Source organism: Orycteropus afer, unplaced genomic scaffold (assembly GCF_000298275.1).
Source record: "Orycteropus afer afer isolate SDZICR_OR568_19922 unplaced genomic scaffold, OryAfe1.0 scaffold00147, whole genome shotgun sequence".
Classification (NCBI taxonomy): Eukaryota; Metazoa; Chordata; class Mammalia; order Tubulidentata; family Orycteropodidae; genus Orycteropus; species Orycteropus afer.
In genome coordinates this window covers 6,312,959-6,327,094 of record NW_006921734.1, presented here as the reverse complement: position 1 = coordinate 6,327,094, position 14,136 = coordinate 6,312,959, and the positions used below count along the sequence as shown (strand labels likewise).

The 14,136-nt window shown below is 34.2% G+C and overlaps 1 protein-coding gene across 1 annotated transcript in view; it reads left to right on the top strand.

The window, feature by feature from the left end:
* The window catches only part of DYNC2H1 (dynein cytoplasmic 2 heavy chain 1), a 505,271-nt gene that overhangs the window by 198,952 nt on the left and 292,183 nt on the right, over window positions 1-14,136 (top strand). Inside the window, exons 61-67 of the mRNA XM_007946035.1 lie at window positions 1,012-1,138; window positions 2,473-2,614; window positions 3,116-3,225; window positions 6,764-6,784; window positions 8,141-8,239; window positions 9,427-9,550; window positions 11,428-11,591. Of these exons, the coding sequence (XP_007944226.1) occupies window positions 1,012-1,138; window positions 2,473-2,614; window positions 3,116-3,225; window positions 6,764-6,784; window positions 8,141-8,239; window positions 9,427-9,550; window positions 11,428-11,591 (787 nt within the window). The remainder of the gene's footprint in view (window positions 1-1,011; window positions 1,139-2,472; window positions 2,615-3,115; window positions 3,226-6,763; window positions 6,785-8,140; window positions 8,240-9,426; window positions 9,551-11,427; window positions 11,592-14,136) is intronic.

Here is a 14,136-nt window from a genome sequence, read left to right as displayed (position 1 = left end):
GTATTTTGAATATTTGAAAGCATATATCTCAACTGATTCCTAATTTTGAAAAATTTAGTTAAAATAACTATTTTTGTTCCTTTTTATGATTTATTTATCTAAAACTGGAAGACGTATAGAATAATACAGAAGGTACTCCTCTTTAAAAAAGAAATTTTAAGAAAACAAAAATCTTTGTCTTCCTTTGTATTTCTATTATGTGTGTGTGTGTGTGTGTGTGTATGAATATATATGACTATACATTCATTCCAAAGCATTGCTGAGAAAAATGAACAAGAGGATTTGAATGTACTAGTGGGAGTTTACGTTTGGCATTTCATTTCTTTCTTTAACTTTAAACTTTCAGACTCCTTTATTTTGAATGATGCTGTAGGATCACCAAGGAGCCCCGTGGGACAGTGGTTAAACTGCTCAGATGCTAACTAAAATGTCAGTGGTTTGAACCCACTCGCTGCTCCATGGGGGAAAGAGGTGGCAGTCTCCTTCCATAAAGATTTACAGCCTTGGAAACCCTATGGGACTTTCCTACTCTCTCCTATAGGGTCACTATAAATTGAAATTGACTCAATGGCAGTAGGTTTGCTTTTGGATAGGTTTTGTTTGTAATTGTTCCAAGAATTTATTAGGACATTTAATAATATTCTATCCTTTTAACTTTTTTCTGGCTTGGTGTAGAAAAAGAATTTCCTTCATGCAAATGAACCAAAAACCCATTTGCCATCAAGTTTATTATGACTTGTAGCAACCTTTAAAATAGAGTAGAACTGCCCCATAGGGTCTCCAAGGCTGTAAATCTTCATGGAAGCTGACTGCCTTATCCTTCCCTGCAGAGTGGCTGGTGGGTTCAAATTGCCAACCTTTTGATTAGCAGCCTAATGCTTTAACCACAGTGCCAGCAGAGCTCCTTCATGCAAGTAGAATACTCAAATTTAAGGGTTACTTATGAATATGATTTTATTAAATATTTTAAAAATCCTTTTTGCTTTTAATTAAATTTTGATGTTTTCATAGATTTCAGAGCAGGACTTCAGAAGCTGCCAAACTTGAAGCTGAAGTTAGCAAAGCACAAGAAACAATTAAAGCTGCAGAAGTGTTAATTAATCAGCTTGATAGAGAACACAAGAGATGGAATGCACAGGTTTGTTTGAGAAGTCATAAAAGAGTCTTCCTTTAAATTACAGAAAACCTATAAAGTAGTGTATTAAAAAAATGGTTAAAATATCCTTTAACTTTCAGTTGGCTCAAGATGAACTATCAGATACAAATGGCCATTATGTGAATTAATCTTTAAGCAAAGGACATTTATAAGAATGTAGGTTTTAGGTAAAGCAACCTATTCCCTTTGTAATTTTCTAAATTATGTAAGGGAAGGTTGACACAAATGTGTTGGTGGAAAATTCAGTACTCCCTAGCACTGTATTTTATTTTACTTTCACTAGGACAGTAATAGTGGCTAAGGCACTTGACTCCTTGCTAACCAGAAGGCTGGCGATTCAAACCCACCAGCCATTCCTCGGAAGGAAGATGGGGCAATCTACTTCTGTAGTGATGCTGCCTCGGAAACCCAGAGAGGAGTCGCTATGAGTTGGGTCTGACTGGATGACACATAATAGCAACAACAACACAAGACAGTAATATTAGGATATTCTACTGTTGGCCACTCATTTCTTCTGTTATGTTGATTGTGAACACATATCTCTACCCCCCTCCTACTTTTTTTTTTTCCCCCCTTATTTCTATTCTGGTTGTTCTGTTTATCTTCTATTCTTAATGTAAATTCCTTAATTTCTCACCTGGATTCTTCTAACTTTTCTCTGTCCTATCTCTTCCTTTAATTATTTTATCCTTCACTTGTGAGCTGGATTATTTTTCTAAAACCCAGTCTTATTATATCACTCAGAGCATTGCTTAAACATTTTCAGTGGCCATTACAGCCACAGGTTAAAGTTGAAGCTTCTTGGCATGACGTGTAAAACCCTTCCTAGTTTGCTTCCAATCAAGTCTACCTATCCCTTGCCATCCATTTCTATGTCTCTACTCATTCTGCTCAGTATTACGCATTTTCACTCATGAGTACTCAGGTCTTTTCTATGTTTTGTACTTTTGCTCCTTCTTTCTGTGTTACTTTACTCTACTTTACAAAAAATGATAATAAAATTTGTAACTTTAACTGTGATCTGAATGAAATTTCTGCCTTCATTACAGTCATTAGGAACTCTTAATGACTGAAAGTCTGTTTATTTTTCCTCACAAATATATCAGGATTTTATACATTTGAATCTTCAGCAGTGTCTGAAGTCTTATTGATATTTTTACATCTTGACGATTATATTCAAGATAGGGTATTATTTGGACCACCAAGTTATTTTTACCCCCATAGTAAAAACTAGTTTATGTAGCTGTTCATTTTCTTCCCTGTTAGAACATATCTGTATTCACCTCCCCCCGCCCCTCTCTTTTTTTCCTTTTCAGGTCGCAGAGATAACTGAAGAATTAGCTTCTCTTCCTAAAAGAGCTCAATTAGCTGCTGCATTTATTACATACCTTTCTGCTGCTCCTGAGGGTCTCAGAAAAACTTGTTTGGAAGAATGGACAAAATCAGCTGGACTTGAAAGTATGTACTTACTGGTGGATTTGTAATTTCAGTATATTAAAAATGTATATTTTTATCTTTTTTTTTAAGGAGGAAATTTTTTTCATAAGTTAGAGATATCATAGCTATTTCAGATTTGTCCAATTTGTTTTGATGTAATGGTTTATCTTATCTTTAAAATAACTCTGTGAAACGAAGACAAAGGGATTATTTTTTGATATTACATGAATGTAGTTTAACTTTGTATTAGTTTTATTTTTATAATAATTTCATATCATTTGATCAGATTAGAAGCTCTGAAGTTCCTTAGAATATTAGTTATGGAACATTAACTCAATAGAGCTCTGTTTTTTTGTTTGTGTTTGAATTTCTGTTCTCTTTGGCTTCTGGTGTTTAGTGTGAGTATCAGGGATGGTTGGAGGACTTTTGTTGCCGTTATGTTTCTAATAGTTTTGTTTCTTTTCCTTCATAAAGTGTAAGATAATTAAAGAGAAATATTATTGATTATCTTCAACTTTTCAGAATTTGATCTGAGGAGATTTCTTTGTACTGAAAGTGAACAATTAATTTGGAAAAGTGAAGGCCTGCCTTCGGATGACCTTTCCATGGAAAATGCTCTTGTTATCTTACAGGTATTTAATATGTCTTAATTTTCTCATTAACAATGTTTTCTTTTGAGGTTTACTGAAGGAATTTGGTTTCTTTTCTAAATTTTCTAAGATTTCATAAGTTTCTTTTCTTAGTTACATAAGAGTAAAAATATTTTGCAAATGACAATCCATTTATGATTCAGGTAGCGAACCTACAATTTTACCTTAATACGAAAGTATAAAGTAGCATTATTTTCAAAATATTCTAATATTTCAAGGGTATTATAGTTAAGGAAGAGGGGCCCTGGTGGTGCAATGGTTAAAGAACTTGACTGCTAACCAAGATTGGTGGTTTGAACTCCTCATTAGCCTCTCTATGGGAGACAGATGTGACAGTCTGCTTTTGTAAAGATTTATAGCCTTGGAAACTCCATGGGGGCAGTGCTGTTCTTTCCTGTAGGATTACTATGAATTTGATAGCGGTGGATTTATAGTTAAGGAGTGTCTGGTGCTGCAGTGGTTAAGCAGTTGGCTGCTAACCGAAAGGTCAGTGGTTTGAACCCACCAGCTACTCCGTAGAAGAAAGTTGAGGCAGTTCGCTTCCCTAAAGATTTATGGAATAGGGATTGCTGAGTCGGAATTGACTCAAGGGAATTGACTTTTCAATGATTTAATTGCTGCATGTGCAGCAAGTGAAGGTGTTTGTGATGAAGAATTTGTTGCAAGTAAGGGTTGGTTCAGTCATTTCAAAGTGAGGATGAATTTACATAACACTAAAGGTCAAGTTGGAGTTTTCTCTTCTGACATTCATAACCTGAGGACTGCCTATATATAAGGAGCTCTGGAGGCAAGGTGTCTAAGGCATTTAACTGTTAACTAGAAGGTTGGCGGTTCAAACCCACCAGCCATTCCATGGAAGAAAGACTGGGCAATCTACTTCTGTGAAGATTTACTGCCTCGGAAACCCAATTGGGGTCACTATGAGTCATAATCTATTCGATGACAGTGGGTTTGGTTTTGGCTTTTCTTGGTTAAAGACTCAGTTGCTAACCAGTAGGTGGATAGTTGGAACTCATCAGCCACTCTTTGGGAGTCTGCTTCTGTAAAGATTACTGCCTTGGAAACCATGTGTGGCAGTTCTATTCTGTCCTATAGGGTTGCTATTGCAATTGAATTGACGGCAGTAGGTTTATAGTTGTATGGTTTCTTCATGTAGCATATGTTGTTGTTGTTGTTGTTATGTGCCATCAAGTCGGACCTGACTCATAGCAACCCTTCCTTGGGTTTCTGAGGCAGTATCACTGCAGAAGTAGATTGCCCAACCTTTCCAAGGAGTGGCTGACTGGTGGGTTTGAACCACCAGCCTTCTGGTTAGCAGTCTAGTGCCTTAGGCACTATGCTATCAGAGCATTATTATTTATTTTTATTCTGTTTACAAAGCAAAACTATATAAATTAAAGATGAAACTTAAGTTTTGAGTTTAAGTTGGACATGACCATTTACATTGTTTGGAAAATTATTGTCACATATTGCATGTTTTCAAAAGTTCATGGTTTAATATTGAAAATATTAGTAAGGTTATTGGCAGTGAATGTGGAAACCAAATTCAAAGCCATATGTACCACAAATTATTATTGTGAAGAAAGTTTCATTTTTACCATTAATTCTGGTTTCCATTTGTCATATGGAACTAGGAAGATAATTTTTCACCCTTTATATTATGATTTTTTTCTGTTCTTCCTATTTCAATAATTTATACTCTATAACCCAAGTGTCTTGTGTCTTTTTTTCCATCTTGAAATCCCTTTGCCTCTGCACATGCGATTTCCTTATTCCATAGCCTCAATGAAAGCATGGACACTCAATGTTCCTCTTTAGGAAGCTTAAGGCATACTGTTATAAGATCCATATTTTGAGCTCTGTTCATTCTTAGATAATTTGTGCTTTTTGATTAGACTTGTTGATCAGCTTACTCTATCCCATTATGTTGGCCTCTTAACACTAGGAAAGCTTCTGACTGCAGATTGAACAGTTTCACTTTCTTTTAATTTGACTTAGTCTGTTCTTTATTTATTTAAATATTATTCATTATAATTTTTCATACTAGAAGTACCAATCTGGAACTCTAAATATATATGTCATTATGCCCATTGCATTGTATTTGTTACTCCTTTCTGTAAGGTTACATAATTACGTTGTCTTCCTATTTTTTTAATCCAGGAAAACAATGGTTTGAAAATTTAAAAAATACTAATTTAATAAAAACTCTTCTTTTCTTTTATTCTGTAAGAAATCAGGGGGTTAAGCTTTTAGAAAAAGAAATATTTATAAGTGTAATTTTTATTTTTTACTGATGATATTAATTGAAAATATCAACTTTTATATTCTGAATGGTCTTATCTGATGAATATAAAGAAATTGCCTATGGAATTAATTTTAATAATAATCTTAGGATTACTTTGTATATAAAATTGGTAAGTTCCTTGTAGATCCTTTTTTATGACAAAGCAAAAACCATTTTGATAAAATTGTTAGGATAATTAGTTACTGGTTGAAATAAACTCCTTATTATGATTAGTACTTTGTCTCAATTTTATGGTAAACTACACTTAGAATAAGTTATAGTTAAGGGTGTGACTGGATAGCACATTCTTTAATATGCTGTGACTAGTCAAAGAATATCACCATATGATATATGTAAAATTAAATCTCTTAAATATGTCATGGTTAGTCTAGCCTCCTGGGACGTCTTCCCTGAGAAATGTGGTAAGAGATGGTGAATAAGATATATTTTTGATTTAGAGATTAATTATATCTCTTCATAAACTATATTAAGACATTTTTGAAATCCTTGCTTGCTCAGTAGGATGCTTTTCCAGATTCAAGGCCTGTAGTTCTTCAGTAATTTATTGGTAGTAAGAAAAGTCTTTTGTGTCTAAAATTATCCCTTTGTTTGTTTTAAAAAGATGCTTGAAATTTTTATATTTGGGTTAAACTAACTATTGAAATGCATATATTGTCTGGGAGAGGAAATCGTTAAATCATTATCTACCTTTGGACTTTCAACAAGAATTCATTTTATTACATTAGCAGAAAGCTCCTATGACCTTTATTTCTTGAAGGGTGGAGGAAAAAGTTTGCCAGAGTGACTGTGTGTCCTGGATTATTTGGTCTATGGTTTACTTCAGTTGTCCTGATATAATTAATAAACTAGAAAAACCAAGTCTGTTATTGTCATTTCCCTTTTACTTTCCCAGGTGTCCTGAATTGGCCAATAAATTATGATCTTTCTAATACTAGGGGGACGTTATCCACTGTATGGTAGATGAATGAATGAATCAATGGGAGCTCAACATTTTTGAATCCTTAATAGTTAAGTGTAGAATTTAAGCATATTTAATCATGGAACACAAGAATGACAAGTACCTCAGAGATCGTCTCCAGGTTTTTCTGGAGAGGTATAAATAAGATAAACACATACTTGGAAGTACTCTGAATTTTTTTCAGCATAGTTACTGTGCTAAAAACATGATGTTTAGAAACATTACCTTCTTTTATCTTTTCTTTTTAACTGCATCAGATCATTGGTTTGAAATCATGGGTAAGAACTTTAAAAAAATTTTTAAATAGTCATGTTTTGGTTAGACAACACCCAGCAGACTTGCAAAATGATTGCTATTGAATGCTAGCGTAAAATCAGATCTAAAACCTAGATGTAGTACCGTGGTAACACTTACGAGGCTATTTATTAATTTGTCATTTTGCTTTTGTGGGAAGAAATAGTCTATTCATATTATGGGGCAGTCACTGAAGCCTCTAAAAATAGAGGCTGGATGAAGATCAGTCAGTTATGAGAGATTGAGGGAGGGGTGGTACGAGCATTCTACCCTGGCTGCAGGCAAAATGGGGCTACATTGTCCATAGAGAATTTTAAAACAATTTTAAAGCTGATTTAAAACAACTCAGCTTTTTATTTTCTCCATATGCTCCATATGCTAAACAATGTCAGTGATACAGTGCTGTTTGTCTCTGGGTCAGATGGTCCCTACTATTCCCCTCCCCCTTGGTATGCCACTGAGGTAATCTATGTTTGATTAGATATTCTCCAATTCTAAGTCTTCACTCCACTGTGATTTTTATTATCTGTTACCTTATCCTGACAGCACATAATTGCATTACATTTTCCAAATAATGATAAAAAATTAAGAAAAGTTAGGTCAATTATTGTTATTGAAATCTGATTACGAGGCAGCAATGATTATTAGATAACTTTTAAATTTATTATGCATCTGTACACATACCACATGGAGAATCCTTTCTTTCATCTGCTAAGTGGCATTATATGTGTAGGGCATTCTCATTGCTTTCTAACTTTCTATCTGTTTTAGAGTTTAATTAGTGCAGGACATTCTGTAATGAATTTAATTCCTGTCTCATTAGATTTTAACACAAAACCTGTGTAATTTTCTCTTCTAGCATAATCCTGTTATAATATTAGATGCATTTCTTTAGAAGAATTAATCTGTCTTAAAATGTAAACAATTGTATTGATAATTATTTTAGCAATCTTTTTATGATTAGCTAATACTTCTCTTGTAAAGCCTCTATGTTTTATTCAACCAAAGAACATATAAAGCTAGGGAATTACTTGATTATATTTTAAAAGCCAAAAAGAGAGGTATAGATATCATCAGCATGGCACTAGAGTTCTTGCTTAGTAGAGTGTTGAAATATATTTCCTGTGTCATTGTATGATAAATAGGATTATACTCATTTTACTGTGGTTGAATTTAATTACCTCATTCCTGGTCACTGTAAAATTTATTAATGTGACTTCTGGTGCTTGTGTTCTCCAAAGCCTAAGAGAAATAGTCATTCAGAAATTGATTAATAATTATTTCCGGTGTAATATAATCTTTCTAAAAACATTCCTTTCTTTTTTCTTCATAAAAATTAGAGTCGCGTATGCCCATTTCTTATAGATCCTTCTTCCCAAGCTACAGAATGGTTAAAGACACATTTGAAAGACTCACGTTTAGAAGTTATTAATCAGCAGGTATGTATTACTCGTTAGTTAGATATCGACTGCAATGGCATCTTATAGTGAAAAGAACTCTGGGTCTGTCATCAAAGAACAGACTCAAGAGTGAGCTGTGTAATTTACATAGTGTGGGACCTGGAGAAAGAAATTTAACTCCCATAGCTTTAGTTTTCTAATTTGTAAAAAAAGATATAATATTTATTTGTTTCCCTCTGTGTGCTAGGCATTAATCTAAACCCTCGGAATTTAATAATGAATTAAGTAGTCACAGTTCCTATCCTCATGGACATGAAAATCTACTAGATTAGATAGACAGCTAATAAGCTTTTACACTAAATGGCACAAATATGAGATATAAGAGAAAAATAAGTAAATAAATAAAAGTAACTAGTAAGTAAAGGTTACTAACTTTTGGATTATTTAGAGCATTTGGAGCCTTAATAATTATTACTCCAAAGTCAAATAAAAACAAATTATTAACTTTGATTGGAGGCTTGGGATGATATTTAAAACTACTCTTTCCCTAGCCAAACAGTCTCAAAATTCCTGTATGGTTATATATCTAAAGGTTCTTTTCATGGTGGTTGAATCTATCACATTAAGAAAAGTTTACTAGAATTCATCTTGTTTTTTTCCCCCCATCCAGTGTTTAATTTTGATTATAACCGAAGCAGCTCCTAATAACACTTGAATGAGTAACTTATTGCATATAGATTTGAAAATTTGTTTCTGTATTAATTTGAAATTACAGTAGAAAATTGGAATAACTGTGTGTTAATGTAAATGTCTACTTAAATTATGAAATTTATTTGATAATTTATTCAATAAAAATTATTCCTCCCAAAGTACATCTAACTACAAAAGCAGTTGGAATAATTTAAATGATTAATATCAATCTTATATTTTTAAATATTCATATTAGGCAAGTTATTATGTTTATTTCTTATCTGTGGAGCTCTGGTAGCATAGTGCATAAGGCAATTGACTGCTAACCAGAAGGCTGGCAGTTCAAACCCACCAGCCACTCCTTGGAAGGAAGACTGGGCAATCTACTCCTGTAGAGATACTGCCTCGGAAACCCAAGGAGGGGTCGCTGTGAGTCAGGACTGACTCAATGCCAATGAGTTTGGTTTGGTTTTTAAGGACCTTTATAAATACTTAGATAATAGTTGAATTAAAATATGTTTCTTTTACTCTTTTAGGATAATAACTTTATCACAGCTCTTGAATTGGCAGTACGTTTTGGGAAAACCCTTATCATACAAGAGATGGATGGTGTAGAACCTGTTCTTTATCCATTATTGAGAAGAGATCTAGTTGCTCAAGGTAAATATTTGACAGTTTCCAGAGAGTAACTATTTTAAAATTTCTGAAATAATTAACTTCATAACTAACTTGGACTTTTTTCATCTAACCATTAAATCTAAGGAAATGGAAACTTCTTTTAGGGATGATGGTAATAGCAAGTACCCAGACACTTAGTGCTTTAATAAACAGGCCCTGTGTTAGGGTAGTCAAGACCACTCCCAATGAATATATCAGTGCATCCAAGCACCCCAATTGTCCATATTTAATATACATGTTCACAAAACAAAACAACAACAAAAGCCTGATCCAGGTTTAAATCCAGACATAACAGCTATGTCATCTGGAACTTCCCCTTCCTGGAAAGGGAACAGGAAACTAGATTTTTGTCCTTGACTCTAATCATTATGTTCCCATAGTTTCTAAAATATAATACAGACTTTCAGAAGAAAAAAATAGCCAAAATTAACTCCATTGCAGGTTAACTCCAATTTAACTTAAGACTTTATATAGTTAAGACTGTGTTGATCTTTTTTAGCTGAACATCTGATTTTTTTTCCTAGAGTAGGATGTGAGGGCTTATATCGAGGAGTCTTCTTTAGTAAACACTTATTTTAAAATACACTTTAAATGCATCAAAATAATAATGCATGAGTTTTAAAATAAAATAGTAACACATTACAACAATCCTCTATTCTACCTTTTCCTAATCTAATCCCTAGAGTAACTGTTTTTTTTTTTCATTTTAACTAATAATTGGGATATACATATGAATATGAATACATTCAGAAAATTGTGCATATATTAAATAAATAGTTGATGAAGTTTCACAAACTGAATACCCCTGTAAAGTCACCCAAATCAAGATTTAGAACTTTGTCACCACTGTAGAAACTCCTCTTAGTCCCAATACAGCCTTTCTGATGTTAATAATGGATTGTTTGCAGTTATTCATATATTGATAATCTTAGCTTTTACTAATCCGTTCTGCTTTTGAGTATTACATGTTAAATACTAGTACAATAAAATATTTTTTAACTGACTAGTTTAGAAATAAATAATAATATATAATAAAGTTGCTGTTATTGTTGTCAATAATCAACCATTTCAGAAAGATTTGAAATATGAAATATAAAAAATCAAACTCACTGCCATTGAGTCAGATCCAACTCATAGCAACTCCTCCTTGGGTTTCTGAGGAGGTATCACCACAGAACTAGATTGTTCAATTGTCCTTCCAAGGAGTGGCTGGTGGGTTTGAACTGCCATCCTTCTGGTTAGCAGTCGTATGCCTTAAGCAGTCGTATGCCTTAAGCACTCATATGCCTTAGGCACTATGCCACCAGAGCTCCCGTATATAGTTCACATCAAATATATTGAATACAGGTAGATATTCCTTTGATGCTTCAGCATCCCAGGATCATTTTAATGAAAATTGCTTATATAAATTATATTAATTGCTTGTATAAATGCTGAGTAATAGAGCATTCTAATTAATAGTATATTCAGTAGCCTAACTTTTTTCGTCTTTCAGCCTCTATTGAAGAGCCTGTAATACAAGTTATTTAAAGTACTTAAAAGGGGTTTCTGGTGGCAAGTGGTTAAGCGTTGGGTTGCTAAAATGCATCGGGTTGGTTAAAGAAGGTTGGTGATTTGAACCCACCAGCCAGTCTGCAGAAGAAATGATTTGTCAGTCTGCTTCTGTAAAGATTGTAGCCGTAGAAACCCCGATGGAACACTTCTACTCTTTCTTAAAGGGCCGCTATGAGTAGGAATTGATTTGATGGCAAAAGGTTTTGTTTTGTTTTGAAAAGCACTTGAAATTATGTTTTTTAATGTCATGTAGCAAAATACAGAATATTCAGGCCAACTAATTATGTCATTTTTTAAAAAATTAGGACCACGCTATGTGGTACAGATAGGTGATAAAATTATTGACTACAATGAAGAATTTCGACTTTTTTTGTCAACAAGAAACCCAAATCCCTTTATTCCACCGGATGCAGCTTCCATCGTTACTGAAGTTAACTTTACTACAACAAGAAGTGGATTACGAGGGCAGGTATACATGGATAATGGCGATGTACTTTAGCAATCTTTTGTAGTTTTGATATACTGAGTAGGAAGCTATTTTGCTAAACTGATGAACATTTCCATGATAGATTTGAAAGCATACTTGCAAGTTAGAGTGAAGCATTTGGCCTTATTTCACTAATCATCTATGATAGACTTGTATATCTATTGCTTAAATTGTCAAATTTTTCTGCTTTCTGCAGTATAACTCTAATTTTATTGTCTAATTTTTTTTTTATTTTACAATTTTAATGTCTGAGGAAATGATGATAGAGAATAAGATCAACTGCTTTATTTTTTAATTGTAAAATTGAAGTTTAATTGTGGATATTGCAGTTAGTTTACCTGTTTAACTAGTTGAAGATCCTTGATTCCCAATCCAACATTTTTCTCCACTGTACTATATGCTCTGGTGGCATAATGCCTAAGGCATTTGACTGCTAACCAGAAGGCTGGTGGTTCAAACCCACCAGCTGGCCACTCCTTGGAAGGAAGGTTGGGCAATCTACTTGTGTAGTGATACCGCCTTGGAAACCCAAGGAGGGGTCGCTATGAGTAGGATCCGACTCGAGGCAATGGGTTTAGGTACCATATGCATCTTAGCATTCAGTGTATCTGTGTCTCATTACTGTTTAGAATTAGTACATGAATTTCAACATCATTTTTCATGTCTAGATTTTTTATTTATGTATTTCACTACTCAATTTCATTCCTCTTTAAAGATATGTTGCCTGTTGATTTTTGGAATATTATCCTATTTTCCACCTATCTAACAATAGTAGAAGGGGTAGTGGTGGTTCAGTGGTAGAATTGTTGCCTTCCATGTAGTAGATGTGGGTTCTTTGTCTATGCACTTCCTATCCAGCCACCACTCGCTGTCAGTGGAGGCTTGCATGCTGCTGTGATGCTGAACAGGTTTCAGCAGAGCCTCCAGACTGAGACGGACTACGAAAGAAAGGCCTGTGATCTGCTTCCAGAAATCAGCTGTGGATCTCAGTGGTCCAGTCTGCAACCAATCGTGGGGATAAGGCAGGAACAGGGATTGTATCTTTCTGTTGTGTATGGGATCAACATGAGTCGTGGGCCAACTAAATGGTTGCTAACAACAATAGTGGATTATTCCTCTTTTGATTTACATAACATATTTATTTACTATAATTTACCTTATTGTAGTTTTTTAAACTTTCCTTTTTAAATGTATCTTACCATACCATATTACTCACCATGTATTTTTTATAAACAATAGCGTTTGATTGAGTTGATGATACTTGTAAATAAAATAATGTAATAATTACTCAAACTTGACATAATGAGTTCACAAAATTGTTCTTTCAGTTGAAAGGATCTCTGTAGTCATTTCTGAAAGGTCTCTCTACGTCTGACTTTAGCAAGAAATAAGTGAACATGCTTATATTTTTGAATTATATTATATTCTGTGCCAATATTGGTCCATCTTTTAAAGTCACAAATTTAAGATTTTGGCGTAGTATTGTTAACAGCTGTGTTAAGATAGAATTCACATATCTTACAATCTGCCCGTTTAAAATGTAAAGTTCAGTGATTTTTAATGGAATTTTGAGGAACTGACAAACTTTTTCAAAGTGACTGTATCATTTTGCATTCTCACCAACAGTTTACGAGGATTCCAGTTTGTCTACCTCCTAGCCGATACGTATTTGCCTTTTTGATTATAGCTATGCTAATGAGCGTGAAGGGGTATCTCTTTGTGGTTTTGTTAGTATTTTAAGTAAGATATCTTTCTTTCTCTTTTCTTTTAATGGTTATCACTGTTTTATTTTTTATTGTGATTTGGGTGCAAATTTACAAAACAGATTCATTTTACTCTTAACAGTTCATGCACATTTGATATCACAGCCCTGATTACAATCCCCCACCATAAAAAAACTCTCCTCCTCATGGGCACCCTTTCCCTTTGCCCTCCTTATCTATGCATTCCTGTCTGTCCAGATTTCCCTCTGTGTAAATGCTGCCCCTTGCGTGTCTCATGGCTGATCGAGTCAAGGAGTGCCACTTCCTAGGGTAGGTGGGTGCGTCTCCCTGGAGTAGGTGTTCTACTTGTAGGTCTTTCAAGGGGCACAATATACATGAAAATCTTGTCCTATGTTCTGCTTTGGTGAGTAGCGACTGGGGTCTTAAAAGCTTTCAAGTGGCCATCTAGGATTCAGCTATTTGTCTCCTCTTGTCTGGAGCAAAGAAGAGTGAAGAAAATCAAAGTCATTTGGAAACAATTAGTCCAAAGATATGATAGACCACGAGGACCTCAGTGTTCATGACCCTGAGACCATAAGAACTAGTTGGTACCTGGCTACCATTTGGAAAGGGATCAAATTGGAGATCCTGGGTAGAGTGGGAGGAAAATGTGGAACAAAATTCAAAAACACAAAAATGACCAGAATTACTGGTCAGAAAGAGACTGGTGCAACCCCTAAGACTATGGCCCCAAGTTATCCTTTGGGCCTGGAAATGGACTCATTTTGGTAGAAGTAGAAAGACATCTTATTTTTTTTTTTTTT